Source organism: Cygnus olor, chromosome Z, assembly GCF_009769625.2.
Source record: "Cygnus olor isolate bCygOlo1 chromosome Z, bCygOlo1.pri.v2, whole genome shotgun sequence".
Classification (NCBI taxonomy): Eukaryota; Metazoa; Chordata; class Aves; order Anseriformes; family Anatidae; genus Cygnus; species Cygnus olor.
The window spans coordinates 5,719,624-5,747,108 of record NC_049198.1 but is presented as its reverse complement, the minus strand read 5'-3'; the positions used below and the strand labels follow the sequence as shown (position 1 = coordinate 5,747,108).

Here is a 27,485-nt window from a genome sequence, read left to right as displayed (position 1 = left end):
AGCTGGCAGAAGTTGCGAAATCGTCAGCGCTTGTTCTCGTGGGGGACTTCAACTTCCCAGACATATCCTGGAAGCACAACACAGCCCAGAGAAAGCAATCTAGGAGGTTTCTGGAGAGCGTGGAAGATAGCTTCCTGACGCAGCTGGTTAGAGAGCCTGTTCACAAACAGTGACGGACTGGTGGGAGATGTGGTGGTCGGGAGCTGTCTTGGGCAGAGTGACCATGAAATGGTAGAGTTCTCTATTCTTGGCGAAGTCAGGAGGCGGACCAGTAAAACCGCTGTCTTGGACTTTCGGAGGGCAGAGTTTGAGCTGTTCAGGATGCTGGTTGGCAGAGTCCCTTGGGAGGAGGTTCTGAAGGGCAGAGGAGTCCAGGAAGGCTGGGCACTCTTCAAGAAGGAAATCTTAATGGCTCAGGAGCGGTCTGTCCCCACATGCCCAAAGACGAGCCGGCATGGAAGAAGACCGGCCTGGCTGAACAGAGAGTTGTGGCTCGAGCTTAGGAGAAAAAAGAGGGTTTATAATCTTTGGAGAAGAGGATGGGCCACTCGGGAGGACTATAAGGCTGTTGTGAGGCTGTGCAGGGACAAAATTAGAAGGGCCAAAGCTCATCTGGAGCTCAATCTGGCTACTGCCGATAAAGATAACAAAAAGTGTTTTTACAAATACATCAACACCAAAAGGAGGACTAAGGAGAATCTCCATCCTTTACTGGATGCGGGGGGAAACTTAATTACAAGGGATGAGGAAAAAGCTGAGGTGCTTAATGCCTTCTTTGCCTTAGTCTTTAGCAGCAAAACCAGTTGTTCTCTGGATACCTGGTACCCTGAGCTGGTGGAAGGGGATGGGGAGCAGGATGTGGCCCTCACTATCCACAAGGAAATGGTTGGCGACCTGCTACAGCACTTGGATGTACGCAAGTCGACGGGGCCGGATGGGATCCACCCGAGGGTACTGAGAGAACTGGCAGAGGAGCTGGCCAAGCTGCTTTCCATCATTTATCGGCAGTCCTGGCTATCAGGGGAGGTCCCAGTCGACTGGCGGCTAGCAAATGTGACGCCCATCTACAAGAAGGGCCAGAGGGTAGACCCGGGGAACTATAGGCCTGTTAGTTTGACCTCAGTGCCAGGAAAGCTCATGGAGCAGATTATCTTGAGTGTCATCACGCGGCACTTGCAGGGCAACCAGGCAATCAGGCCCAGTCAGCATAGGTTTATGAAGGGCAGGTCCTGCTTGACGAACCTGATCTCCTTCTATGACAAAGTGACACGCTTAGTGGACGAGGGAAAGGCTGTGGATGTGGTCTACCTTGACTTCAGTAAGGCTTTTGACACTGTTTCCCACAACATTCTCCTCAAGAAACTGGCTGCTTGTGGCTTGGACTGGCGTACGCTTCGTTGGGTTAAAAACTGGCTGGATAGCCGGGCCCAAAGAGTTGTGGTGAATGGAGTCAAATCCAGTTGGAGGCCGGTTACTAGTGGAGTCCCCCAGGGCACAGTACTGGGGCCAGTCCTCTTCAATATCTTTATCGATGATCTGGATGAGGGGATCGAGTGCACCCTCAGTAAGTTTGCAGATGACACCAAGTTAGGTGTGTGTGTCGATCTGCTCGAGGGTAGGAAGGCTCTGCAGGAGGATCTGGATAGGCTGGAGCGATGGGCTGAGGCCAACTGTATGAAGTTCAACAAGGCCAAGTGCCGGGTCCTGCACCTGGGGCACAACAACCCCAAGCAGCGCTACAGGCTGGGAGAGAAGTGGTTAGAAATCTGCCTTGCAGAGAATGACCTGGGATTACTGGTTGATAGTCGGCTGAATATGAGCCAGCAGCGTGCTCAGGTGGCCAAGAAGGCCAACAGCATCCTGGCTTGTATAAGAGGCAGTGTGGCCAGCAGGTCTAGGGAAGTGATTGTCCCCCTGTACTCGTCTCTGGTGAGACCGCACCTCGAGTACTGTGTTCAGTTTTGGGCCTCTTGCTACAAGAATGACGTCAAGGTGCTCGAGCGAGTCCAGAAAAGGGCAACGAAGCTGGTGAGGGGTCTGGAGAACAAGTCTTACGAGGAGCGGCTGAGGGAGCTGGGATTGTTCAGCCAGGAGAAGAGGAGGCTCAGGGGTGACCTTATTGCTCTCTACAGGTACCTGAAAGGAGGCTGTAGCGAGGTAGGGGTTGGTCTATTCTCCCACATGCCTGGTGACAGGATGAGGGGGAATGGGCTAAAGTTGTGCCAGGGGAGGTTTAGGTTGGATATTAGGAAGAACTTCTTTACTGAAAGGGTTGTTAGGCATTGGAATGGGCTGCCCAGGGAAGTGGTTGAGTCACCATCCCTGGAGGTCTTTAAGAGACGTTTAGATGTTGAGCTTAGTGATATGGTTTAGTGGAGGACTTCTCAGTATTAGGTCAGAGGTTGGACTGGGTGATCTTGGAGGTCTCTTCCAACCTAGACGATTCTGTGATTCTGTGATACGTTTGAACTGCAGCTTCTCATAGGTGTTACGGTATCTTGAATACCTTGATTTCCTCATGAAGAAGAGTTAGAAGTTGTGTTTATAATATAATAAAGCATTTCTTGAAGGAGAAATGTGTAAATAAAAAAATCTTATTTGGGGAAAAGAGAAACATCCGCATCTTGATCTAAGCTCATGTGGGAACAAGCAACCAAAGGAAATGTATTTCCCCTTATCTGCTTGGGATTGTCTAAATGGACATTTAAAAATCTCTCTTGAGAGGTCCCTATCACTTGTCAAAAGTGATGATATAATGCATTTTCTATAGCAGGCACTGTTTGGATGCTCAGAGTTGTCATTAATGTTTTAGTTTGAGGTAATGTGTATCTTGTGTTTAAAAAGTAACCACACCATGGCTTAGTTTGGCACTGTTGAAGAATTTAAACAGAACAGCAGAGGGCAGCACACATCCACAGTAAATTCTAAGTCTGAAATTCTTTTCATCTGCTACCTAGGTTCTGTTACATACCAAGACAGGTTTATGTTGGTCATATTTTAAGAGGCTTTGTTAAGCTACCAAGAGAAATTCTTACGTTTCAAACACTGCATAGACTTGCTACCAAGATTTCTGTTTCTTGCTACTGAAAATCTCATTGACTTATAATGAAAAAGTTAACTTATCTAGAAGAATATAAGCTAGAAACAACTTTCTTAATAAATGATAGGATTCATATATGGTCATTTCTTAACTACACTTAAAAAATTGAAGTTTCGAAGAGTAAAAGACAGAGTCCCAGTTTGGGGTTCACATACTTTTTTGTTTAATATGACAACGTATATCAGTACATTTTTTTGTATCTACCTGTCTGCCTGAGTTTCAATTTGGTGGATGTATCTGCATTTGTTGGACTCATTCCAATAAAATTGTTGCATCATCTTTTATTGTGTAAGTGGCTATGTTTATAGCGGATATGGTATAATTTAAATATTAAGCAACAGATACTGAAGTTCATAAAAACAAATTGTTCTCCACTCAAACTCGTTTGCGCTGAGGGGTGAAAATGTCTGTCACCTCGTTGAAAAAATTTCTATCATCTTTCATGACTCCTTGCCTCTGATTCTAGAAATATGATGGCTTGTTTATGTCAAAATAAATAAATAAAAAATATTAAGATTTGTAGATGCTGGACCATTTTACTTCAAAGGCAGCAGTAGTAGTTGGTTTGGAAAGAGATGCTTCTCATTTAGGGCACCTGCAGTCAAAACATCCTCATCTGTGAATAATGTTTAAAATAAGTTATATCTCAGAAAGAGTTACAAGGTAAGACAGCAAAGATCTGAACATTTCCATATGCAAGATAGCACTCACAGTGCTTTTCAGTTAATAACATCCGTGTCGAAGTAGATTTGAAAATGATGACAATGGAAAAAAAAAGTAGGAGTCAAATACTCCTTCAGCATTAGTTTTTAGATAAGTGCTTTGCTAAATACACTTAGTAATGTCGCCAACTACGATAATATGTAAAAAGCGATGAAATTTTTAAATAGGCATTTAAATGTTGCTGATCTTCACAGGGGATCATCCTTTTTTAAAAAAAAGCAGAACACTAAGACATAATATTATCCTTTAGATTTCTCTGTGCAACACCCATTTCTGTGATACCTACTAAAGAGAATATGTATTTACCTGTTGAACTGCTGATTTTTTTCCTCTTAAAGGTATCTTGAACAGTATTTCCTATTTAACAATATATACCTGGTATCTTCTCTGTATGCAGGCATAGCATAAGAATATATTTTGATAATGGACAGCTTAGGGGAAGGATATTAAAATGCTTAGCACAAGCTGTGCCCTTATCTATTATATGGATGATGATAAAGTTTATCTACAGCTATTGCTTTTCTGCCAGCATATTGAGTTGAAAATCTGTATCCTAAGTAAGTCCTTAACAGTTCATACTATTTTGTCCTAGTTTTGCACGGTTTTAGAAAAGTTAGAAGACGTGAAGATAACTGATGACAAATCAGGCATTCTGATATTTTTTTCACTATGGCATTGCTCTATTAGTAAAGGAGAGATTTTGATGGTGACATCAGAAATTGCTGGGAAAGCCGGGAAATTACCCTGTCTCCCCACCTATTTCCATCAGAGGTGTTTTTATCCTGTTCATATTTAAAACAGGAATTCAGTTAAAGTAGTCACTAAATGGTATTTTTTTTTCTGCATGAACCAGGTTAAAATAATAATGATGGCTGTTTACAGAAATTACACTGAAATTCAGAATTTGATTTTTCTTTTACCAGTAGTGGGAACAGATAATTTTGGAATAACTTGAGGCTTGCTTGCCTGTTAAAATAGAATAAGACTGGTGGCAGTTTTTAATAGTTGTGTCTAATTTGCTTTGCCTTTTGTTTAAGGATTGTGGAGTTCTGTGCAGGTTGTTAGTAACTTTTCCTAATAGTATTCCAGTGAAATAAAACAATTTCTGTGCTGCTGTATAGGAACTTTCTCCTGTATTAGAGTCTAGATATTAGCAGTAAACGATTGGGAAAAAAACAGCCTTCCCAGCTGCAGTCCGATTTTTTTATTGGCTATTGTAAGCACCAGATGTCAATTTTTAGTCTCCACAAGTTCATGTTTCAGTTAATCAAAGTTCTCTTCAGTCTCAAGGCTGGAAGGAACTAAGACTGACTTTCAGATTTCTTATGGCCTGACTGCTGGTCAGGGGATCTTTACATGTTTGCCATTCCCTTGAGCTCACCAAGGGCCTGTCCTCCATTTTTCTGCTGAACACCTGGTTTTCTAACATATGGAAAAGATAGTCAACCTTGTAAAATTTAAAAAAGAAAATAAAAGTTTAAAATATACAACTGTATCAGCTCTTAAGTTTTGAACTAAATTTTGTCTGCGCACTTCATAATTGCATATTTCTGGAAATATCCAATCCTCTTCCAATCAGTAAATGCCTTCTTTGTTGCTTTTTATTTTTGAGTTTTTGCAGTAAAAATAAAAAATCCTTGAGCAGGGGAGTGGAGGATGGTTAGGGCACTATTTTCTAAGATCTGAGTTTACTCAAAGTTGTTCCACAGTCTTTCCCACTTCTGAAAGGATGCTAATGTTGTCCTTAAAACTTCTGACGAGCGAGATGCTTTCAAGGTCAGAAATGTTTGTCCAAAGCTGTGTTATTTGACTATATGTAGGTACCTACATACAATCTTGCTTCTGACGTCAAAACATGGCAGGAATTAAAATATGGCAGGAATTTCAGGGGTATTTCTCCCTCAAGGCATTTCCTAGATCTGTATGTGTTTTCTCAAGTGCCTAAAGTCCTGTATTTTTTAAAGGAACTCAAATTTCTAAATAGCTGTCTGAAGCTAGTATCTATATACTAGAAATACATGGCCTTTATATCTAGATGTGCAAAAATGGAGGTGACTCAGGATCAAATGTTTCACCCATTTTCTTAAATAATCTTTCTGTTTAAAAAAATAAATCACTCATGAAAGGTAGGGGGTTGGGATTTAGAAGTTACTCAGGAATAGTAGTAAATCAATATTTGTAATCTAGATTTGTCTTTAATTATAAGCATGGCTAATAATTTAGAGCCTTCTCAAATTAAGATGTAATAACTGAAGAAGATGGATTAGAAGCCAGAGTAAAAACATTATATAAGATTGAGGTATACGTGTGTTATGGTACTGACTGTAAGTTGAAGGAGGGAAATGTTTGATTTTAAAACATGGAATTTAAAAGCCTTTAGAAAAAGTAACGTGTTGCACAGATTTCACAACCAGTCTAATACTGGGAGGATTGATGATAACTGTCTATAAATACATGTGGTGTGAAATACTGTGGTGTGAAATAGTGAGGGGGACCAGAGCCCTGGTACAGGCTACCCAGAAAGGTTGTGGAGTCTTCATCCTTTGAGATATTCGGAAGTCATCTGGACATTGTCCTGAGCAGGCAGCTCTAGGTGGACTTGCAGTAGAATTGGACCAGATGTCCTCCAGAAGATCCTTTCTAACCTTAACCATTCTGTGAAATAAAATTTTAAGAGTAATCCTCTAAATTCAGATGAGAAAAGTTGGTTGGTAAGAAACCATCTATGTAACTTTAAAGAACCTTCAGTTGAAGACATAAATTTTGTTATGTGACATTTCAGAATTAAAATTTCAGAATTAAAAAACCTCACTCAATAGTTGCCTAGATACGATGCTGATTCTCCTGTAGACTCTTTTCCAGATGTGACTACTAGCCAAGATTATTTTTTTAAAAAGTTGTCACAGCTGAGGCTGACAAATCTCGAATGAGTAGTGTTTTTGAGGAGATGAGCTCTTGCAGAAAGGTCATGATTAAGCTGACAAACTAAGTTGCTGGCACCTTTGCATCCTTCATTGCAGGTGTGTAACAGGAATGACATCTATGTTAAGGAGTACGCTACTCACAATGCAAGTCACTTCTCACAGAATAAAACTTCTAATTAAATATCTTTTCTCTCCTATTAAACTTATTGTACCGATTGTACTAGATCAAAGTGATTGTGCTGGTTTTACTCGGGAGGGTGGCTGGGCTCCCCCTCAGCTGCTCACTCACTCCCCCTCCTCAAAGGGAAGGGGGGAGAAAATACGATGCAAAGGGCTCAAGGGTTGAGATAAGGACGGGGAGATTGCTCAACAATTATTGTGATGGGCAAAACAGACTCAGCAAAGGGGAATAGTAAGATTTATTGCCTATTACAAGCTAGAGAAGTGAGAAACAAAGGAAAGAACCCCAAAAATGCCGTCCCCCTATATGCCCTCTTCCACCTTCTCCCCCTGAGTGGCGCAGGGGAATGGGGGCTGTGGTCAGTCTACAGGTCTTCATCTCTGCTGCTCCTTCTTGGTCACTCTCTATCCCTGCTCCATGTGGGGTCCCTCCCACAGGATGCAGTCCTTCCTGAACTGATCCTGTGTGGGCTTCCCACAGGCAGCAGCTTTTCAAGAACTGCTCCAGGTATGTCTCCGTACCATGGGGTCCATCCGTCAGGAGCAAACTGCTCCAACCTGGTCCTCCACGGGTGGCAGCTTCCTCCCCAGACCCGCTGCTCCTGCATGGGCTTCTCTCCACAGGCTGCAGCTCCGGCCCGAGGCCTGCTCCTGCGGGGGCTCTCCATGGGCTGCAGCCTCCATGAGTGCAGGTCCACCTGCTCCACCAGGGGCTCCTCTATGGGCTGCAGCATGGAACCCTGCTCCATTATGGGACCCATGGGCAGCAGTGGGACAGCCTGCTTCACCATGGTCCTTACCACAGGCCACAGGGGACTTCTGCTCTGGCACCTGGAGCACCTCTTCCCCTCCTTCTTCACTGACCTTGGCGCCTGCAAGGCTGTTCCTCACTCTTTTCACTCTCCCAGCTGCTGTGTGACAGCAGTTCTTTTCCTCCTTTCTTAAATATGCTCTCACAGAGGCGCAAACAAAATCGCTTATTGGCTTGGCTCTGGCCAGCAGTGGGGCCCTTACCTAACATGGGGCAGCTTCTAGATTCTTCTCACAGAAGCCACCCCTGCTACTGACACCTTGCCACGTAAACCTACTACAGTGATATTTTTGTTTGAAGCTCACACAAAGCTGCTGTTCTAGATTATGTACAGCTGGAGAGTTCAAGTTCCTATTTTTGTCCTTCTCTTTCTGCTGCTATTTATTATTTTAGCAGGTTTTGGTTAAGTTTGCACTTTTTTGTCTTGGTTTCTGATTTATTTTTTGTTGTATCTTTACCTGTTACGTTCTCTGCTGTCTGCATAATACAAGGAAGTAGCATCTCCCACACACTGTATTTTCATAACATGTTTTTGTATAGGTCATCTTTATGAGATTTAACAGGTGATATTTTCCGTAGGGTGCCATGGGAAAAAACACCATCCTCAACATCATCGACTTGGGATGAAAAAATGCTAAAAATATCCAAGAATGCAGCTGAGCTATCTCAATCATTAATCATCTTGAAAGTGAGATGCTGGTTGTCATGCCCTGATACAAATTTTGCTTTGGATGATCACTTGAGATACTTGCAACCTTTTATCTTAGCATTAAAAAATTAAAGTCATGAAATTTATTATCTTGATAAGTTTATTATTTATTAACATTAATAATGTAAGTTCCACCTAATTTTCAATATTATACCACCAATTTAATTTGTCCAAAATGGGATTGTTCTTCATTTGTTCCAATTTTAGTTACGCCCTCAAGGACAGCATAAGTCAAGCTTCTTTGTAGAAAGCCCTGAAACAGCAGTGTTCCCTCTAGCTGTGGCTGGTCAGTCTTTTCTTTAGCATAGTAGCAGTTTCAGGCTAATACCAAGGGAGCATTCTGTCTTTATTTTGTAATTTGGTATGCTGGTTTAATTGATCTTGAGCTGTCCAAAAGAAAATTATAGCTGTGTTTAGTACATGGATTTGAAAAATATTAAATATATTTACTGTATTCAAGTTAAAGCATTTGACATACATTTTGAGTCAGCCTAAAAATCTGATGAATTTCAAAGTATAGCTAGGGAAGCTGTATTGTTAAGTGGGGATGGCCTCACCTTATAGTTTGCTTACTCTTTTTTAGGACTGAGATATAAAAAAGTATTTCCCAACTAATGTATATGAATGTATATCACTCAGGTATTAATGTTCTAGAATGATTTAGATATGTTTTAGTTACCAGGCTACATTATTAATTAGTACCTATTATTACTTATCTCTAGAGCAAACTAGAAAAAAATACTGCCACAAAAGTTATTGTTTTATTCAAGTGTTCTCCTTTGATTCTTCATGATGACAGCTTTGAATAAGTTACAGACCCCTCCCCAAACTTTAATTAAACACCTTTTATAATCTAATCTGTCTGTGTGTATCAATGTCTACTTCAAAATACTTAGTTTACAAAAGTGAACTCTAAGAGTAACCAGTAACAGCTTGAAAAAACTATTGAAGGAAATTCTTTAGCACAATTAGATATGCAAAAAGTAATGATTGTATGTATGTATCAGCTAGTGAATACTTATTAAGCATCCTTGTGATCTCCCTTAGAAAATTGACTGTGATGGAGTTTGTTTCTTGGCTTGAAGAGTGCTTACGACAGATTTCAAGTAAGCTTCTCCAATGATAGAACATCTGTTATTCAATGAAATGGACAGAGGGATGACTAATTGAAAAATACTACATGTTCCTTTTTTTTCCAAGAGTGATGAGCATCTAAGCTTATGAAAATATTAAAATGAATATAGACACTGCAAGTTAAAACACCTGCAGGCAAACAAATCTCTGTTCGTAATGCAGTTCTGTTCCATAATGCTGAAGCAAGACTTTGTATTTGTATGTTCTGTGGTATCTGAGAATAGATAAGTCATGCTAATCATTTTCTAGTTATTATTTAAAAGTTTCTCCATTTTTTTTATATCCACATTTCATTTTATCCACATTTCATTTTCTTCTATGAAGTAGTCATCTAAAAATAAATTTACTAATGTTACTGCAGAGCTCTGCTTTGGATGCAAAACTCAACTTACCTAACATTTCAAATGCACATCACCTGTTTGTACTTAATTTATTTCCTGATACTTCTTAACGTGGACTTCAGGAACATGTTTCCTTTGTCTGAAGGCAATCATTTAACAGGCCAGCAGAAGTAGGGAAGTGAATGTCCCCTATTACACAGCACTGGTGAGACCACACCTTGAATATTATGTTCAGTTTTGGGCCCCTCACTAGAAGAAGGATATTGAATTGCTCAAGCGTGTGCAGGGAAGGGCAGTGAAGCTGCTGACAGGACTATAAAACAAGACTGAGGAGTGACAGAGGGAATTGGGGTTGTTTAGTTTGGAGAACAGGAGGTGTAGGGAAGACCTCATCACTCTCTGCAACCTACCTGAAAGGAGGTTGCATCAACGGGGGTGTCTCTTTTCTCAGGTGACAAGTGATAAGATATGAGGAAACAGTCACAGGTTGAGCCAGGGGAGAGACAGAATTTCTGTCATGGAGAGGGTGGCCAAGAATTGGAACGGGTTGCCCGTGGAAGTGATTGAATTCCCATCCCTGGAGATAAATATTTACGATACAGTCGTGATAGTAAGGGACATGGTTAAGTGATGGGACTCAGTAGGGTCAGGTTGATGGTTGGACACAATGATTTAGAAGGTCTTCTCCAACCTAGGTGGTTCTATGAAATTTCATTTATGTACCTTCTATATAAACATTTTGACATTGGCAGAACTGAATTCTTTTTTAATTCAGCTTTAGTATTGTTTAAATTCTGCAATTTAAAAGCTTAGTATCAAACCGAAAATTTGATTGCAAAACACTTTCACAAACACTTTTGCTCTGTGTGGTCAATATTTTCAATTTAGTAAGTCAGGAATATTCCTAGAAACTGGCTTTGTAGGGTTTGTGAATTGAACCACTCAGTCTTTTGATGACTGTTTCTGTCTGTATGTTTATATGTTACTTAATCTTTAGGTTATGTAAATATTCTAGTGGTTTTATTTGGAAATTGCTGTTTCAGTTTTTCATTTTGCCCCATGTTGCATCTCACGTGAGATTTGGCACTAGTGAAAGGGAACACAGTGAATGCTTTCCAATGAAGTTATGGACAATCCTGCAAATACACAAGTTCTTTATAGGAACAAAAGTTGCCTTCTGCATTTAAAATGAGATTTATGGAAGTTTTTGTCAAGTTAACGACAGGAACATTATAAACATAGTTGCACTGAGAAGGGAAAAGTAGAGATCAAGTGGTGTAACTCATGCATTTTTGTACTGGAAAAACTCAACGTGTTGAGACTTAAGAGCATTCAAAATACAATTGAAATGGTATTAATGTTTCTTCAAAGTATTTCAGAGGTGTTAAATTTTATCTGTACTTAGACGACACTTAAAGGATTTTAGGATCATGATTCTTATTTTCCCTTTGGTTAATATAACATACGACTAAAATAACTTATTGCATGCTGGGGCAACCAAATGGTATACTAGGAAAAAAGCAATATGTGCCTTAGCACTTTAATTTGTTATGAAGTTCTTAAGAAGGAGCAAAGAATTAGTAGTATCTGTAACATGACTATGTACTTAATGTCTATTTAATGTCTACTTATTTTGAACATTGGTTCAGTCTTTATGAATATACTCCATATGTTTAAAAAGCAAACAAAATCCTTACCTTATTTGTTAGTACTCTGTACTCTAAGCGAATTTGAGATCAGCTTTATTTAAGTCCATAATTTCAAGTTGCTATCTGAAGACATGAATTCCAGTTATAAGCCTCATAGAAAATAGTGAATTGTATTTCTTGAGAGCAATTTAATATCTTCAGGAAATTGTACTTAAAGATTTATTTATTTTTTGAGTATTTCTGCCATTTGATATGTGAAATACTGAGGTAAATGTTTGCCTTTCATCTGTAGGTAAACTGTTTCACATAGACTTTGGTTACATTCTGGGTCGGGACCCTAAGCCTCTACCTCCCCCAATGAAGCTGAATAAGGAGATGGTGGAAGGCATGGGAGGCACGCAGAGTGAGCAGTACCAGGAATTCCGTAAGCAGTGCTACACAGCCTTTCTCCATCTCCGCAGGTAACAAAACTATTTGGATAAGTTAATAGAGCCACAGTAAAATAGAATATTGCATGAATCAGGGAAGATATTCCTGTTGAAAATTCAAAACTTGTGTCTATGTTCAGAATTCAAACAAGAATTTGTACAAAACAAAGGAAGGAAACCGTCACAACACTGGTATAATGCGGAGCTTGAATGTAATTGCCTTTTAAGTTAAGGTCTTCAGGTTTACTTGTTTAATAACACAGCTTTTTCATAAATTTTGTGGGGGTATTAAATTGGTTTTGGATGTGTTTTTGCCCTTAAGCAACTTCTCTGATTACTGGTGATCAAGTAAGTATCCTTTTAACTCTAAATCATTATTTATTTGCTGCTTTACCCTCCTCCAGTTCAGACGAGTGATGATCAAAATCAAATTCTTTGCCTTGAAGATGGTATATATAAGCTTAGTTGGATGCAGGTCCTGCCGAACAAATACTAGCTGCTGCGTGTGGTAGTCAAGTATGTTAGCAACTTCTGTAGATAGACAGAACAATGGCAGCTAAGGCCTCTTTAGATTTCTATTTATGGACGAATTGATCACTGCTTTAGATTTTGAAGCAGCTTCATTCCTTTGTAGTGACCATATAATTTACCATCAGCTTTATGAGCTGAGTAGCTCATCTTTGTGTTTGCACAGAATGCAGGTAAGCACTCTTGGTGTGTCCAGTGACTGATTTAGTACATTTTCCCTGGAGATGAAAGAATGTCACCTTAATATCTAGATCACACAATGTAAACCATCAAATACATGAAATAAAGCAGAAATATGAAAAGAATGTGAAAAATACCTATATGAAAAGTACATAGCCAGTGTTATGAAGTGATACCAGAAAAAAGTCACAGGTAGTTTCTCCGTTGTTAAAAGGAGAAAAAGAATAAGGTGTTGTTTTGTACACTTACTAAAAGCATTTCAGTAGAATGAAAAAGCAATGGCATGTTAGTGGCAAAGAATGTGTGACTTCAGAGAACAATCAGGAAGGCTAATTTATATTCAGTGTTCTAAATTTTGCTCAAAACTTCACAAATCAGAAATACAGTATTATGAAAGTAATTCTGTTTTTGTTGTTTAAACTTAGTTTTTTTCAGTGGAAAGGTCTGTTATGTCAGTGAAGGGTTATCCATTGCATTAACTAGTTTATGTAATGTTTTGCTACAGAGGTCATATTCAGATGTGGAGTGCAGCAGTCATGTTGGTATAAAACTGAACTGTAAATCAAGATAGCTTCATTTTTAATTCTGGGACTGTAGTTGTAATTCTCTCTCCAATATTTGTTCAGGTTTACAGGAAAATATTTTTAAATGGTTCTGGATAAATATTTTTAAGGCATAAGATAACAGAGGAGGCATAGAATAATATTGGTATTACAATAACTATTACTTTAAGCAGCTAGAATTAAAAATGATCAAGATTACTTGTTTATTGAGGCAGGAAAAAAAAATAAATATGGAGGAACATCTTAGCTTTAATGGTTCTGCACACTGATGCCAACCTGTTCACAGAGACTTCTGGCTAAGTATGGTGAAATCATAACCTCTAATTGCTAAGTCAGAATGCAAATTCCCTATTTGTTATCTCTATCAGTTCCTGTTTTATTCTTCATTTCCCTGGGGTATAGACAGTGTTCTGCATGTTTCAAATGCTGAATCTGCCTTGCAGGGTTCCTGGTAGAATACTGTTGCAAAGCAAAAACAAAAACAATTTCCAACTTACAAGTGGAAAAAGTCTTGTTCTTAGTTTTACATGAAAGAAGTTTTGCATATGATCATTGCTGAGGGACTTTTGTGGTTGGTGTTTTTTTTTTTTTTTTCCCCTGGGGAGAGATGGCTTTCCACTTTTTTGAACACCACTGATCAGTTGTATGTGGTTGTCAGCAGTGCTGTAATGAAGGAGCAGCCCATGTGTGCTGAATGTGCTGCAGGGCAGGTTGTAGCTGCATCCTCACTTATGGCATAGCAGCATTTTACACCTTTTTTGTACATGTTGAGCTTACTTAAAAAGGCTCAAGTCCTATTGTGTGTCAGCTTTCCCTCCCCTTTGAATTCCCAGTTTACAAGTCTTCAGCAGGATCCGTCAGAAAAGAATCCAGAATCAATACCTGAAGATATTTTTCCAAGAAAATGTCTGATGTTAGGGTGAATTTGGGTTGTCAGTGGACCAGCTGTGAGCATCTTGACACCCTGTGTCTCATGTGCCAGTATGCACCAGTATGCATACACCCTTGCTTCTGGCTCTTGTTTTTTTTTTTTTTTTTTTTTTTTGTCTGTCCCTGGTGTACCCTGCTCCTACATAAGACTCTATGGGGAGTTAGCATCAGTCTCTGCACTCTAGCCCTTTGTCTGTCACACCCTGTTACACATCTTGTTCCGTCTCTGGTTTGTCCAGCCCTTCTTTACCTCCTCTTTCTGCCCAATTTCTTGCTACATAATTCAGGTTGCATTTGTCTGAATGCTATTATAAGGAGCATGAAAAGCAAAGAAAGTAGTCTGCCCTTGGCAATTCCTATTGCTGTAAGCTACCAATGACCTAGAAATAGTTTTGAGAGCGCTTAGCTGTAAGCTTTTAAGTATGTTTAAACTGAAATTTGCTAGTTTCAGGCAAGTAAAACAAATCTTCATGAAAACCTGTGGTAAGCATTTCTGGCACCTAAAGCAACTCAACTACAGAGTTTGTAGCCAGATTTGAAACAAAATGGTAGTGTAATTTTTATTGTGCTAAAAGACATTTTCCAAATTCCAGCCCCTTGCCCTTGGGAAAGTGAAGCAGAACAGCTGAAACAAATTAGACAAACGATTTCTGTCCAAACAGTTTAAAATAATGGTGTTCTAAAGAGATGAATCTTATATTGAAATGTTCTAGGTAGTGCTAGTTCCTGTTACTAAATGTCAAGAGTTTTTGATAGAATTAAGCTTTCCAAGAGAGATTTTTGTTGAGCAATATTTACTTTGTAGAGTATGGCTAAGAGTCATTTTCTGTAGTTAAAATATTTCATACTATTACGATTGCCAATTTATATGTATTCACAAGTTTGCTAATAAATTTTACTGTTAAGAATTCTTTTTCTATCATCAAAGAAGCTCCTGCTGCTCTTAGGAAAGCAGTATTTCAGATTTCGAAGCTAGTTGCTTACTTTGTCTCTAAAAGAAGACGCGCTCTCTTTACAGAGCAAGGGAAGTTTCAGTTTATGTTGAACAGCTTGGAAATTATCCTTTCAAATAGCAACTTAGAGCTAATTTCCTGCAAGGGCAAAATGATGTTCTTTAAAAGATTTGCAAGTACTACCAACACCGTATTAAAACTGAAAACTACTCTGTCTTTTCTCTTTAAATGGTTATAACTGACATCTGCACTACCAAAGTTATTGCAGCTTAACTGAGCAACTGCAGACTTAGATCTGGTTAAACCACTCATAGTCAACCTGTTATGGCGAAAGCCCTTGCAGCAACATGAAAAATCATTCTAATTGTGAAGACTTCATTTGTTTGAATGCTAATATATATAATATTGCTATGTAACTGTTACCCCTGTTAATTAAGTTAACCTTTGAATCAATATCCAAACTTATGCTTGGTCTCCTAGGAGTGGGAGAAGGCATTAAATCTTACAGTATTTGAAGCTGTTTATATTTGGTGTGTCTCTGGATAAACATTGTTCTAAAAATGTTCTATTTTTATAAGATTGTTTAAAAAAAAAACCAACATAAAAAACACCAAAGAAAGAGTGGTCTGTGTTCAGTTTTGGCAGTTCAAGACAAGGTTTAAACTGTCATTCCTATTACTGGATATCTTAAATATGTCCAAATAAAGTGGTGTGTATGAATCTCCTCTGAAACATTACCAACTCAAGTTGATTTTATGATTTCTTATATGAAGTTTACAAAATGTTGTCTTTTGTACATTTTACAAAGTGTATTTATCTAATCTGCTCTTCTACTCAGGTATTCCAACTTGATCTTGAACTTATTTTCCCTCATGGTGGATGCCAACATTCCAGATATTGCTCTTGAACCTGACAAGACTGTAAAAAAGGTAACGGGAAAGCTTTCTTTGTCTTTCATTAACCAAAGCCATCATATTATGAAATTTTCAGTCACTTCTGGTGACTTGTGTGTAACCAATGACCTGAGGAGGCTTCCTCCTGTTTTATGAGGACTGAGTGATTTCTAGAATCACTGAAGTTAAAGGCGGGAATATACATTTGAAGTTGCCTAGCATGTGTGCCCATCCATATATGCAGCATTGATCTCGACCATCCATGGAGTCCATGCCTAGTCTGCTCTAGCCCTCTGTTCCAAGTGATACTTCAACATTCTGCTAAGAACAGTGATCACCTTAATGAAAAGCAGTCATGAAGCAGTCAACACTGACTGTATCATGAAAGATTGCAGGATTCTAAACTAAGTGGAACAGTCACATATAGTTTTATAAAACAGTAACTGAGGCTGTTTTTACATCTTCTTCACTAAAAAATCTTTGTTTATTGTGAAAACAAACTCTGACGTTTGTCCCCTAATTCTGATTTTGTCCTGTTGCTCCAGCCTGAATCATTCTTCTCTATTTGGTGTTTCATCTACTGTTGACGTTGAAAATACCAGATAAATGTTCACATAAATTTCATTGCACTTACGTTTTTGGGCAAATGTTGGCTTTGTTTATAACCTGATTTATAGTGAAGGGCTATCTCTTTTAATTCCACAAAAGACTTTGTGGAGCCTGTGAATCCAATGAAAATCAGTTCAGTTCACTTCTGATTCAACCAGTGTACTTTCTCTAAAGATCGACCTGATCTTTAGTGTTTTCAATAAGCTATGAATGCAAAGATTCAAAATTATTTAAATTAATATTTCATGTTCTAATGCAATGCTCTTGAAGGTAAGTGAATTGACTCCAACGAAGTTTTTCTTGTAGCCTGTAATAATAAGCATCTATGTTTAGAATTTCCTAATTTAAAATTGATATAAAAGAGTTCATATAGTCGTTGTTTCATTTCTGTGAAGGCTGACATAGTGTGGTTTGGTTTCTTTTTGTTGTTGGTTTTTTATCAATTTCAGTCTCCTGGTTTCCATTGCCAATTAACATACATTTTTCTTGTTAGTATCTTGGCATCACATTTTATCTTGGACAACAATTCTGTGAATTATACCAAGGGTAGATTTTTTTTTTTGTAGTATATGATAGTAGGATGTCAAATTCTCTAAAACATTTTTAAAGGGTGCTTTTACTGTAGTAACGTCTGAGTGTTTCAGATGCTCATAAAATTTGTACTTAATAGAAGTTTCCTCCCTTGTTTTGAAATATTAAATCAAGATACAGAATTGAAAACCAACAAGTCTTTTCTTCAGCTGAGAAGTATGTTACAGTTCACTGATATACAGGAGCTAAAATCAGGTTCATATCAAGCATAATTATAGTTTATCCAATCAGAGATAATAGAAGAAAGAAGCAAAATCTGAAAGGAAGTTCATAGGCGTATGAATTAGATCAAAGTGCTTACCTCTATATTTCATTACTAAGTATAAATAATAGTTCCTTTTTTCATGCAAATAGTTTGTTTATTTGCTGTCTGGTAGGTCACTTAGGTCAAGTACAACAAAGTTGTAGTTATACTGAGCTCTGGCAGTGCTGCAGCTTAGATCTGTGGTTTTTACCCTTATGAAGTCCATTGTCATCTTAGAGGCTTGAAAATTTTGAGAGCTAGAACTGAGTCAGTGAGGCAAGTATTTGTTATAAGGAACGCAGATCGCTTTCATGCTTTAAAATGTTGTTTAGCTGGGGAAGAGTGAAGACATTAAAATTTGATGCAAAATAATTATAAATGGGTAGAGTTAGTATACTGAGAGAACAGATTTCACTGTCACAAGTTCTGTAAGTTCAGTTAGAGTGTGCTTGTTCCTTAAAAAAGCAAACCAGAGTAAAACAAACACAATAAGGTATTATCAGAAAGATAGCTAAACTGTTTGGCTTGTTCATAAATGTTTTTTTTACTGTATAGTCTTCTCAATCGTTTGCCCCAAGTATTGTTATTTTGAATAAACTCATTTTTTGACAGGTCAAATGTTTATAATTTCTGTTCAGGTTGGGTCCTTTTGGTTTCAGAATTGTCCTTTAGAATATAATATTGTCCTTTAGAATCCTTTCAGAATTGTCCTTTAAATATACCTCTGGAATTTCTGCAAAAATGATACATTATGGTGAGATCTTGAAAGAGCAGGTGAATAGAGGACTCTCTTACAAAGCAGGTGTTGATATTATGATCTACTGGATGAACACAACTATGTTCAAAGCAACTATGAAAGTATTTTGGTTTTGTTCAGGTTTTGGTTTATCTATTTCTTTTTTGCTTTAAAGAAAAAACATTAGGTAAACAGCTATAAAATTGCCTCGCAGCAGGATCATCTTAATTCTTTGTAGAAGGGTGAAGAGGTCACTTTTTAGATAGTGTTAGAAATTTTGTTTTGAATGTTTAATACCCATTAGCCTGTCTCAAATCAGTTCTGAGCTTTGTTAGTACCAATAAAAAATGAAACAAGGTGTCTTGTATCTCTTGGGCTGAGTGACAAGTTTGTTCAGTCATTTAATAAGATAATACTGTACCTTGTTGTAGGAAAATTGAATAAATGCCTTCAGCATCTCAATTGATTTTTTGTTTGCCTTTTTCTAAAGCTTTAAACAAAAAATCCATATATATTTCAACAGACTCAGATAAGCTAAAGATCCATTTTGGACTGACCCATAAAATTAAATTACCTTTATGTGAGTCAAGTCAATAGCCATTTCAACCATGATATCACTTTCATGGGAGACAAAGGTGGAGATTTACAAACATTTCTGTATCTAAGAAGGTATTCTTCTTAATAGTTACGGTGGAAAATTTTTTCTTTACTTTCCTTATTGGTGCCGTAGTAACACTCATTCTCTGTTTTGTAGAGCCTTCATTTTTTTTTTAGAGGGCCAGTGATCTAGTTAGGCTCAGATCTCGCAGGCAGCTGAAGTCAGGTCACTGAGGAAACAGGATAGGTTACCTTTTTACCTTTCTTTTCAAAATCTCTGATACATCAGAATATTACTTAGGATGAAACTGTAAGGAAATGTATATAGTACAAAAAATAATTTTCCTTTTTAAAGAAAGGAAAGCTTATTGAAGGTGGAACATTATATTTCAATATATTTTGGTGTTCAAACTGTTCAGCATTCCTTGATATTGGAATTTTTTAGTAGGTGCAGCAATCCTGCTATTAGGAGCAGGTATGAAGTATTCTAACTATACTTCCATAGGTTTCTCCTAACAGGATCAAAAAAAAAGGCACCTTATAGCATACTTAAAATGAGTGTATTCTGAGCAAATTCATTCACTGAACTGTTCGTGCCACACAGGTTTCTGTTCTCATTGAAACAGGTATGCTAGAGTACAGTCCACAGAGTCGAGGTAGTAAGGGGGATTTTTCTCGAATGGCTACTCTTCTGATTCCTCAAAGGGAAAGCATTATGCTATTAGGCAGTACCTTGGGCTGTGTTCTGAGCAGCTTTGCAAAGAGATGTAACGTGTCATTCTTGCTTCAGAGAGGTACTTCATACTGCAGGAAATATCTGCCTGCTGATGGACAATATATAAAAACACACTGGGGAGTAAAACATAACGTCAGAAATATTTGATGTTCTTTTTTTCTAAACTTTCAGAAAATAGTATGTCTAATTCTTTGAGTATGAATGAATGTTTAATTTTTATTTTTAATTCGAGTAAAGAACACTACAGCCATTTTGTATGGCTTCATTTCTTGTACTTTCTTTTGTCACCTGTGGTATGTGTATGTATAACAAGACACTAACTAATCACTCTGAAAAGGCAATTGGAAGTCTGCCATCTTTTGCCTTTCTTAAGTTCAGACAAATCAGAAAACAAACCAAGATAATGGAAAAAGTATGATGTAGAGTATGCCCTCTTCAGTGAGGCTGTGGATGATCTGAATTGTTCTTTGTTTTTTAACAGTTTCATTCTGCTATAATAGCGACTTTTTAGAGAAATCTGAATGAGAAGGCACACGTAAGGAAAATGTTAGTAACCTGAGGAAGAGAAGGGAAGGCAGGATCTTTAGTTGTAAGCTGTTTTTGCCAAAGAGACATCTACCTTCCAGTAACACTTTATAGCCCAAGGAGCTAACTGGAAGATCTTAAGCTTGATTATAAAATTACATTTAATCAAAAAGCGTGTTGTCTGGGTGTCATTTCTGTCCAATGCTTGTGATATGTCTTGGGAGAAATATGTATCGAGTCGAGGCAAAATTGAAATAGCAGCTTGTCATGTACAACTTTCTGTAAAATAAGTATAGATTACACCTGTTTGACATGGTTTATGGCACAGGACGGAGTAAGCAGAGCTGGACTCTGTTTATGTCATCTTTGAAGGTACTTTCACATTCTTCTCGTTCAAAAGTGAGCAAGCTCTACACAAACTGATTTTGCCTATCAGGGGGAGAAGACTGGATATTTTCTTCTCGTTAGTGTTAAATGTACCAGAAACTTCTGATGATTACAGCTGGAGTTGTGGATTTGGAACACACCACAATTTGACAGTACCTTCTTACTTGCTTTGTATAACATCTGTGTTTAGAAATTAAGCCAATGCTGACCTTAATGATGCTTTCTCACACCTAAAACTGAACTGCAAATGAATGTCAGTATTGGCTGGGCTGGGGGGAAGAGGAAGGCTCTTGGTTTCAAGTTTCACCATTATTCTTTCGTGTATAGAAAATATTTTTTTACCAGCTCTCCACTTCTAGTGTGTGCACCGAGTAATACTAGGTAGATCATCTAGTACCTTTAAATTGAAAGAAAGTTTTGCTTTATTGACTTAATTCCCTCAATCCAATTTCAATCAGTATTTTTCCCAGTAAAAGGATGGGGGGGTGACGGGGGGTGCAAATTAAAGCAGAAAAGTGGTTGCCAGCTATACAGGTTATCTTCACCCCATAAAACTTTAGAAATGCTCTTCAGATTCTTGATGTTTTGTTTAACCTGAAAACATTTGTCAATTTTTGGCCAAGAAAAAGGAGCAGCAAAGCTTGAAATTAGTTGTCTTTTTTTAACCTTTCATCTCGTTTTGTCCTCTCCATACTATTCATAAAGAAACCTAGTGTGTCTAGTGTGCTTCACCTCATGGGTCAGGATACCATCTCCTACTGCTACCCTTTGATTTCGGCTTCCCTGAGAACCCTCTTTGGCTCAAAAATGTTACAAAATGAAATTAAATTGGAAAATAGCGGAAGGTTCTCCCCAGTTTGCCTCTTGCTTTCGCTGACGTCTGAGGTAATTGCCTTTAAATTTCCACTCTTTGTTTATTCTTTTCCAAATCTCAATTTTCAGGAAAAGGACTGGGCTGAAATCTGTTTACGTTGACTTGTCAATGCATAACTTAGGATATAATGCAAATCCCCCCACGTGCCTTTGTCTGCCCCTGCTACTTGCCTTTTTATTTCCTGTGCAGCTGCAATGCTAATTGTCAATTGTTACTTTTTTGAAATAATATAATGCTATAATTTTAAGTAGTGGTAACTAGAATCTGCAGTCAGTTACGCAGCCAGTTTTGTGTAAGGGGGAGGTATGCCATCCCTCTTCCAATGTAACAAATGCATTCAGCATTGTCACCTCTCAACAACAACAAAGAAAAATCTGATTTTTCTGCAGGAAAGCCAGATGTCTTCTGTCTGTCCTTCATAGGAAGTTTGACCTTTAAATTAGAAAACATCAGGGACCAGTGATTCACTGGCACACAAAGAACTTGGCAGGCATTAAAGGACAGTGTTATAATTGACTGAACTGTGTTTCAGATGCCCATTGATTTAAAGAAGGTGCTGCAAAGATGCTGCAAGTGTGTCATTTATAGGTGAGCTTAAAGGGATTGTAGATGGAAGGCAACTTGTTTAAGAAAGCCCCGTTCAGATTTGATAGCACCTTTGGATTTACACAGGAAAAGGTTAAATTCTCGTGATTCATTGGAGTGGGGAATTTTATTCTTACAGAATGTAGCACTTAAAACACTTTGTGTTTCCAAATCTATGCAACCTTTAACTAGATCTCACCACACCTGATGAGAAATAAGTGGTAGAAATGTCTGGAAACTGGGAAGAAGAGAAAACAGTCATGCTTTATTTCTTTTGCATTAAACACATCAAAGTGAAGTAATTCTTCTTTACAGGCAGAAAAGCTGAAACAGAGAAACAATGTGACTTGAGGTGCAGAGAAAGTTTGAGACAGCTTGTTTCTAATGCTGAGTTAATTTGTGAGGTTGTAGTAAAACTCCCTGTCTTCTTTCTCCCTCCTCCCTGAAGTCAGTCAGTGGATAATTGAGAGTTAAGTCCACAAGTCAGTGTAAAGGAAAAGGTTTCTCATTTGTTGTCTGATCTTCCTTTTTAGACTGCAGTGGATATCTGTCCCTTTTTACCTACCTGAAAATACTAGTGTTTTTTGAAAGGTGGAGCTAGGAAACATTTCTGAGGTTCAAGATGTCAAGAGGAGTATTATTTCTCTGTAGGAGAAATAAACTCAATTTTGTTTGATCAGTCTGTCTGTTCCAGTATTTATATTTACTTCCTCTTCTGGGGAAGTTTATTCTTTGTAATAGTGTCACATTGACATTGAGCTCATTTTGCCTAGGCAGACGTTCATCTTTCTATCCATTTGGGTAATGATGCTGCAGCTGCACACCCAGCTTTTCTCTTTCTAGGCTGTTGATTCTGCATGTATATTAATTTTGAAATCCAGAAAGGCTGGAATAAACCTCACAGAGTGAAGTGAGAGCAAGAACACTCCTGGTTCCTGGTGCTTTTTATCATGCTGTTCATTTGATCATAATTATTTGGCCAATATGATGAAATTCTGAACAGGAAGAGTGTGGTCTTTGCATATTGTGTCAGCTAAAACCCATATTTTTCTGGAAGTTCAATTTACAGATCCTCACTAATGTCTTCATTAGCTTCTGTTTTTTGTTTTGTTTTGTTTTGTTTCTTTTAAATAGAAGTCTGCACAGGCTTGTTTTGAAAGTGCATTTTGTTCAAATCAAAGCCTGGAAAACAAAAGCTATTGTTGGAATAGTCCTTCAAATAAAACTATTCATTCAAATAGAGCATCTGAAGAGTTTGTACAGTGAGTTGTTTGGACTGTGTTGTAATCAAGCAGCAAGGAAAGCAGGAAAGCCCTTTGCTGAAATAGGTGAAATGTGATAAGGGTTAAGCCAAGAATTTAGTGCTCATTTCTGCTACATGTACATTGAATGCTAACTCTTGGAGCAATCTTATGGCAAAACAGTAAAAATCATGAAAACCTCACTAAACATTACTTTTTTGGCTATCAACTATTTTATTTGAGCTTTAATAGTAGTTGGTGCATATTATGACCCAAACAAAAAGAACACTGAAGCTTCTATTCAATCTGAGTAGCTGACTTTGCAAAGAGCAATCCCATATTCGAGTGATAAAACTACACAATAACTAGCTACTTAGCTAGTTGTCGCAGTAAACACCAGCAGTGCTGCTTAATGGTGCTGGAAGAATAAGACTAGAGCAACCAGCAGTCTTGGAATGGTTGACTTGCAATTAGTCTGAGAAAAATAGGGTGGAGAAAGGGTTTTCATATGTCCGTGTGATGTTAGCTCAAAATATTTTGCTACTTTCCTCAGTAATTATGTCAATCATAGCTGCAAATGTTCATGAAACATAGATTGGTTAACTACACCAGCAGTATTTCTGAACTGAGTTTGTGTATGATGTCTAAATCTCAGGCCAGTCACACATCCAAAAATGCAAAATAGCAAAAGGGAGAAGGACAAACCTGGAGATTTACTTGCTGGAAGAAAACAGAGGCCTGTCCCTTATCTTAAACACTTCTACTACGACTTTTAATATGATGGTTAGGCTTTTGAGTATAGTCTCCTCTATGCTGCCATCCAGATTTTCATAATGTACAGAGATCTGTGGACATGATGTGGAGTTTTCTCTGAAATGAACTTCATATAACACATTGATACTGTTTTGAAAATTAGTCTTTTTAGTTTTCTCTGAAGACACTTGAAGCAAAAGTGAAGTATGAATTTACCAGCAGATAACTGTCTGTTATTCTGGTTGATGTTATCTTCTTTCCATATCAGTTACCTTTGCAACTTCCCTTCTAGTGAATTGTCACATGAAATGTAAATATACCTAATGTTTAATTTTCTTTGAAATTTCATATATTTGAAACGGGTGTTTGGGTGTGCAGGATTATGTGGTGGGAATTATCAGTATTTTGCATGAAATAGTTTAATTCCTGCTGTAGTCTGATCTCTCATGATGTTCTACTTCCCAGTAACAATGCTTGTGCTGTGGGACTCCTTTTAGTTACTCCAGAAGTTAGCAGGTGGGATTCTAGTTTGTTTGCTTTGATCAGGCTGCGTCATTATAAGATCCTGGGTTTTCTGCTATGCGTGGGTAAAGTGACTACTTGATTTTCTTTTTTGGGAGGGTGGGGGAGCATTAATTCTAATTTTGATTCCATTTCTAATGAAGCACAGGTATTTCTGCAGCAAAAGGGTAGTCAGAACTGACGACTGTTTGGTTACCACCCATGTGCAAAAGATGTTAACACCTTTCCATTTGTTTAAACTATTCTAGAAAGCATAATATAAAAGCATAATATAGCTGCAAATTGTGACCTGATTAAAATATGTAAATGCAGTTTTAGACAATAGTAAAAGTGCTGTGTGAGTTTATCTTTGCACAGAAAAGGAAGACCTTTCATTTAATGCTTTAATCTTCAGTCTCTGCAGGTACTGAGAAATTCTTTGCAGAGAGTGACAGTTACGGGCTGTGGGAAGACCTTTGATGTTTCGGTATCAGTTACCAAACCCAACAAACCAAACACCCTCTTTCTGTTACTATGTTGTTTGCAACCTGTGGTTGACCTCTAATTCGGGGAAGGTGTAGAAGCTGTTACGTATCCAGTTCCTCCTCTTGTACTGCTTTTCACTTGAGTTTGCTTCACCAGCAAACTTATCACAGCTGATAAGCCTGTGATTTTACATGGGACAATCATGGTGCAAAGTGGTATTTATTCATGGTTATACCATAGAACTTCTTCCTTTTTTTCGCTTGTTACTTTGCAAAGTTTCCTTCCTCTTCTATATGACTCTGCAGCAAGTGATTGTCAGGTTTTATATACCCTTCATCAATTCAGACAAAGGTAAATTAATACTTAAATACTTACTGCTTTGCTCTCTTGTACCTAGTCACACACACCATGTTTTCTTCTTCATGCTTCATCTTTACCTCTTCCCCTACTGATTTTTATTTTCTTTTGCTTTGAAAACCAAGCTCTACCATGATGTCTCTAAGTAGCTTTCTTACAGGACACTTCCAATTTAACTGAGCTACAATAAAATTCCTAGTCACGTAAATTCATATACTCTGCATTTATTTTCTTTTACCCTGTATTTAGGACTAAATAATCCACTGTGCAGGTGGATAGAAAGTGGGCAATTTGAAACCTTTAGGCTGAATGTCAGTATTTTCATGGGTTCTGTCATTCTTTATACAGCCTTTTCACCCTTAAATGTTCAAGGTTACTGTTGAGACATAAAGGAATGTGTTTAAAGTTATTGTGTGCATACAGTATGGGGTTTTAAACTTTCCTTTCTGGAAACAAAACAAAAGCTTAACTAGATTCATCAAGTATGTTTCTTTCCTCTTCGACCAATGCTAATAGCAAGCTAACAAGACTCATTTAATTCAAATGCCAAAACGAGAACTCCAGGTAAATAATTCAGGTGGGATGTTTTTGATGCATTCATGGTGACCATTTTTCTTAAATGTGTAGAATGAGAAATTTTGTTCTTAAATGTGTAAAATGAGATAATTGTATAACTCATCAGAACTTGACGCCCAAATTCCCTTCTACCACCATGCAGAAATCTCTTGCTAATTGCACTTCCACTGTGAGAAACCCCCATCTTTCACAATATATCGTTTAGTTTGGAGCTGAGAGATTTCAGGTAACAATTACTATTAGTTTTGTTACAAGAACCATAAGTCAGTATATATTAATCTTGTTGCTGCTGTTACAGCTCAAGAGGTAATTTGTCATCTTGCCATGTTTCTTCTCAGCTAGGTTGCAGCAGTCATTTTTAATTGCAGTGCTGAAAAACTTCCAGGCAAAGATCTAGTGGTCAGCAGCATTTGATCCTGCTGTTAATTGCAAACTGATTTTAGGGTCTAGCAGTGGCTAAATTTCTTTCCACATATATCAGTGTGCCAGTCTGTTCCTGGGGAAGGTGGGAAGTAGTTTAATTCTTAATCCCATAGAGTAAAGCAGCATTTTAACATCAGTAACTGCAGGACTGAGTTGTTCTGTGAACGGATTAGAAAACAGCTGAAGTGCTCCATTACTAGAGTTCAAGAGTTTTAAGAGTATTAGTGTTTTTTTTTTTTTTTTTTTTGAAACTGCAGTTAGAAATTTTGGCAAAATCTCATTGCATCACTTTTTCTACAAGCATGAAAAAAGATTTGATAGAAGTCTGTGGTCTCATTTGGGGAGGTATTTAAGCTTGTGTATAATTGCAGGCATGTGAGTAGTCCAAGTTCAGTTGGATTCTTCTGCATGTTTTATTGACTGTCAAACTTCTAACATATATGGGAGATAACAAACTTTTTCTTATGTTTGTTATGAAAATGAAAGTTGTATAAAATTAGCCTGAAATACCTTTTAATTCCCTCCCTGTGATCTGCTTCCTTGGGAGTTTGAACGTTTTTTAGCTTAATCTAGCCTTTCATACTGATGAAACTTTTTGAAGTTGCAGAAGAACTCAATTTGTGGCAGTATGTTTGAAGTATGTTTAGAGTTACAACTGTATTTTGAGTGAAGTGGTGTTGTCTTTCTGTACCTGGCAGGCTAACTTAGGCTTTTATGGTAGCACTGAAGGGTGCTCCTCTGGAATACCTTGCCTTTGGAAAAGATGCAGAGTAATAATTAACTGATATCTCAGAGAATTTTCTTATCATAAAGAGGGCGGTTGTCTATGTGGTATCCTTGATGTGTAAAAAGAATGCAAGGTGATACTATCTCACTAATGTCTTTATTAAAAACATTGCTGAAATAATTTGGTATTTTGTTTCAATGCGTAAAGGTAAATGAATGGAAAATATTCAGGAGAGACTTGATTCTGTCTCATAGTCTGTTTCTTCAGTCTTAGCCAGGATAAGGTTAAGAAGCAACTTAAATCATTTGATATTTGCCTATGTGAAAGATATCTGTGATGGACAGTTCTATAATGTAAAAAAAATTAATGAGCTCAACTGTTTGAGATGGAAATTGGACAAGTTTAGATAGGAAATAAGCCACAATTTTTAAACAAGGCAATTAATCATTGAAACAGTTTACCTAGGATGTGATGCATTCTTTCTCACTGTA

At 37.8% G+C, this 27,485-nt stretch overlaps 1 protein-coding gene across 1 annotated transcript in view; it reads left to right on the top strand.

The window, feature by feature from the left end:
- PIK3C3 (phosphatidylinositol 3-kinase catalytic subunit type 3) overlaps positions 1-27,485 on the top strand; it is a 74,707-nt gene that overhangs the window by 42,022 nt on the left and 5,200 nt on the right. Inside the window, exons 22-23 of the mRNA XM_040540414.1 lie at positions 11,864-12,032; positions 15,992-16,082. Coding sequence (XP_040396348.1) covers positions 11,864-12,032; positions 15,992-16,082 — 260 coding nt within the window. The remainder of the gene's footprint in view (positions 1-11,863; positions 12,033-15,991; positions 16,083-27,485) is intronic.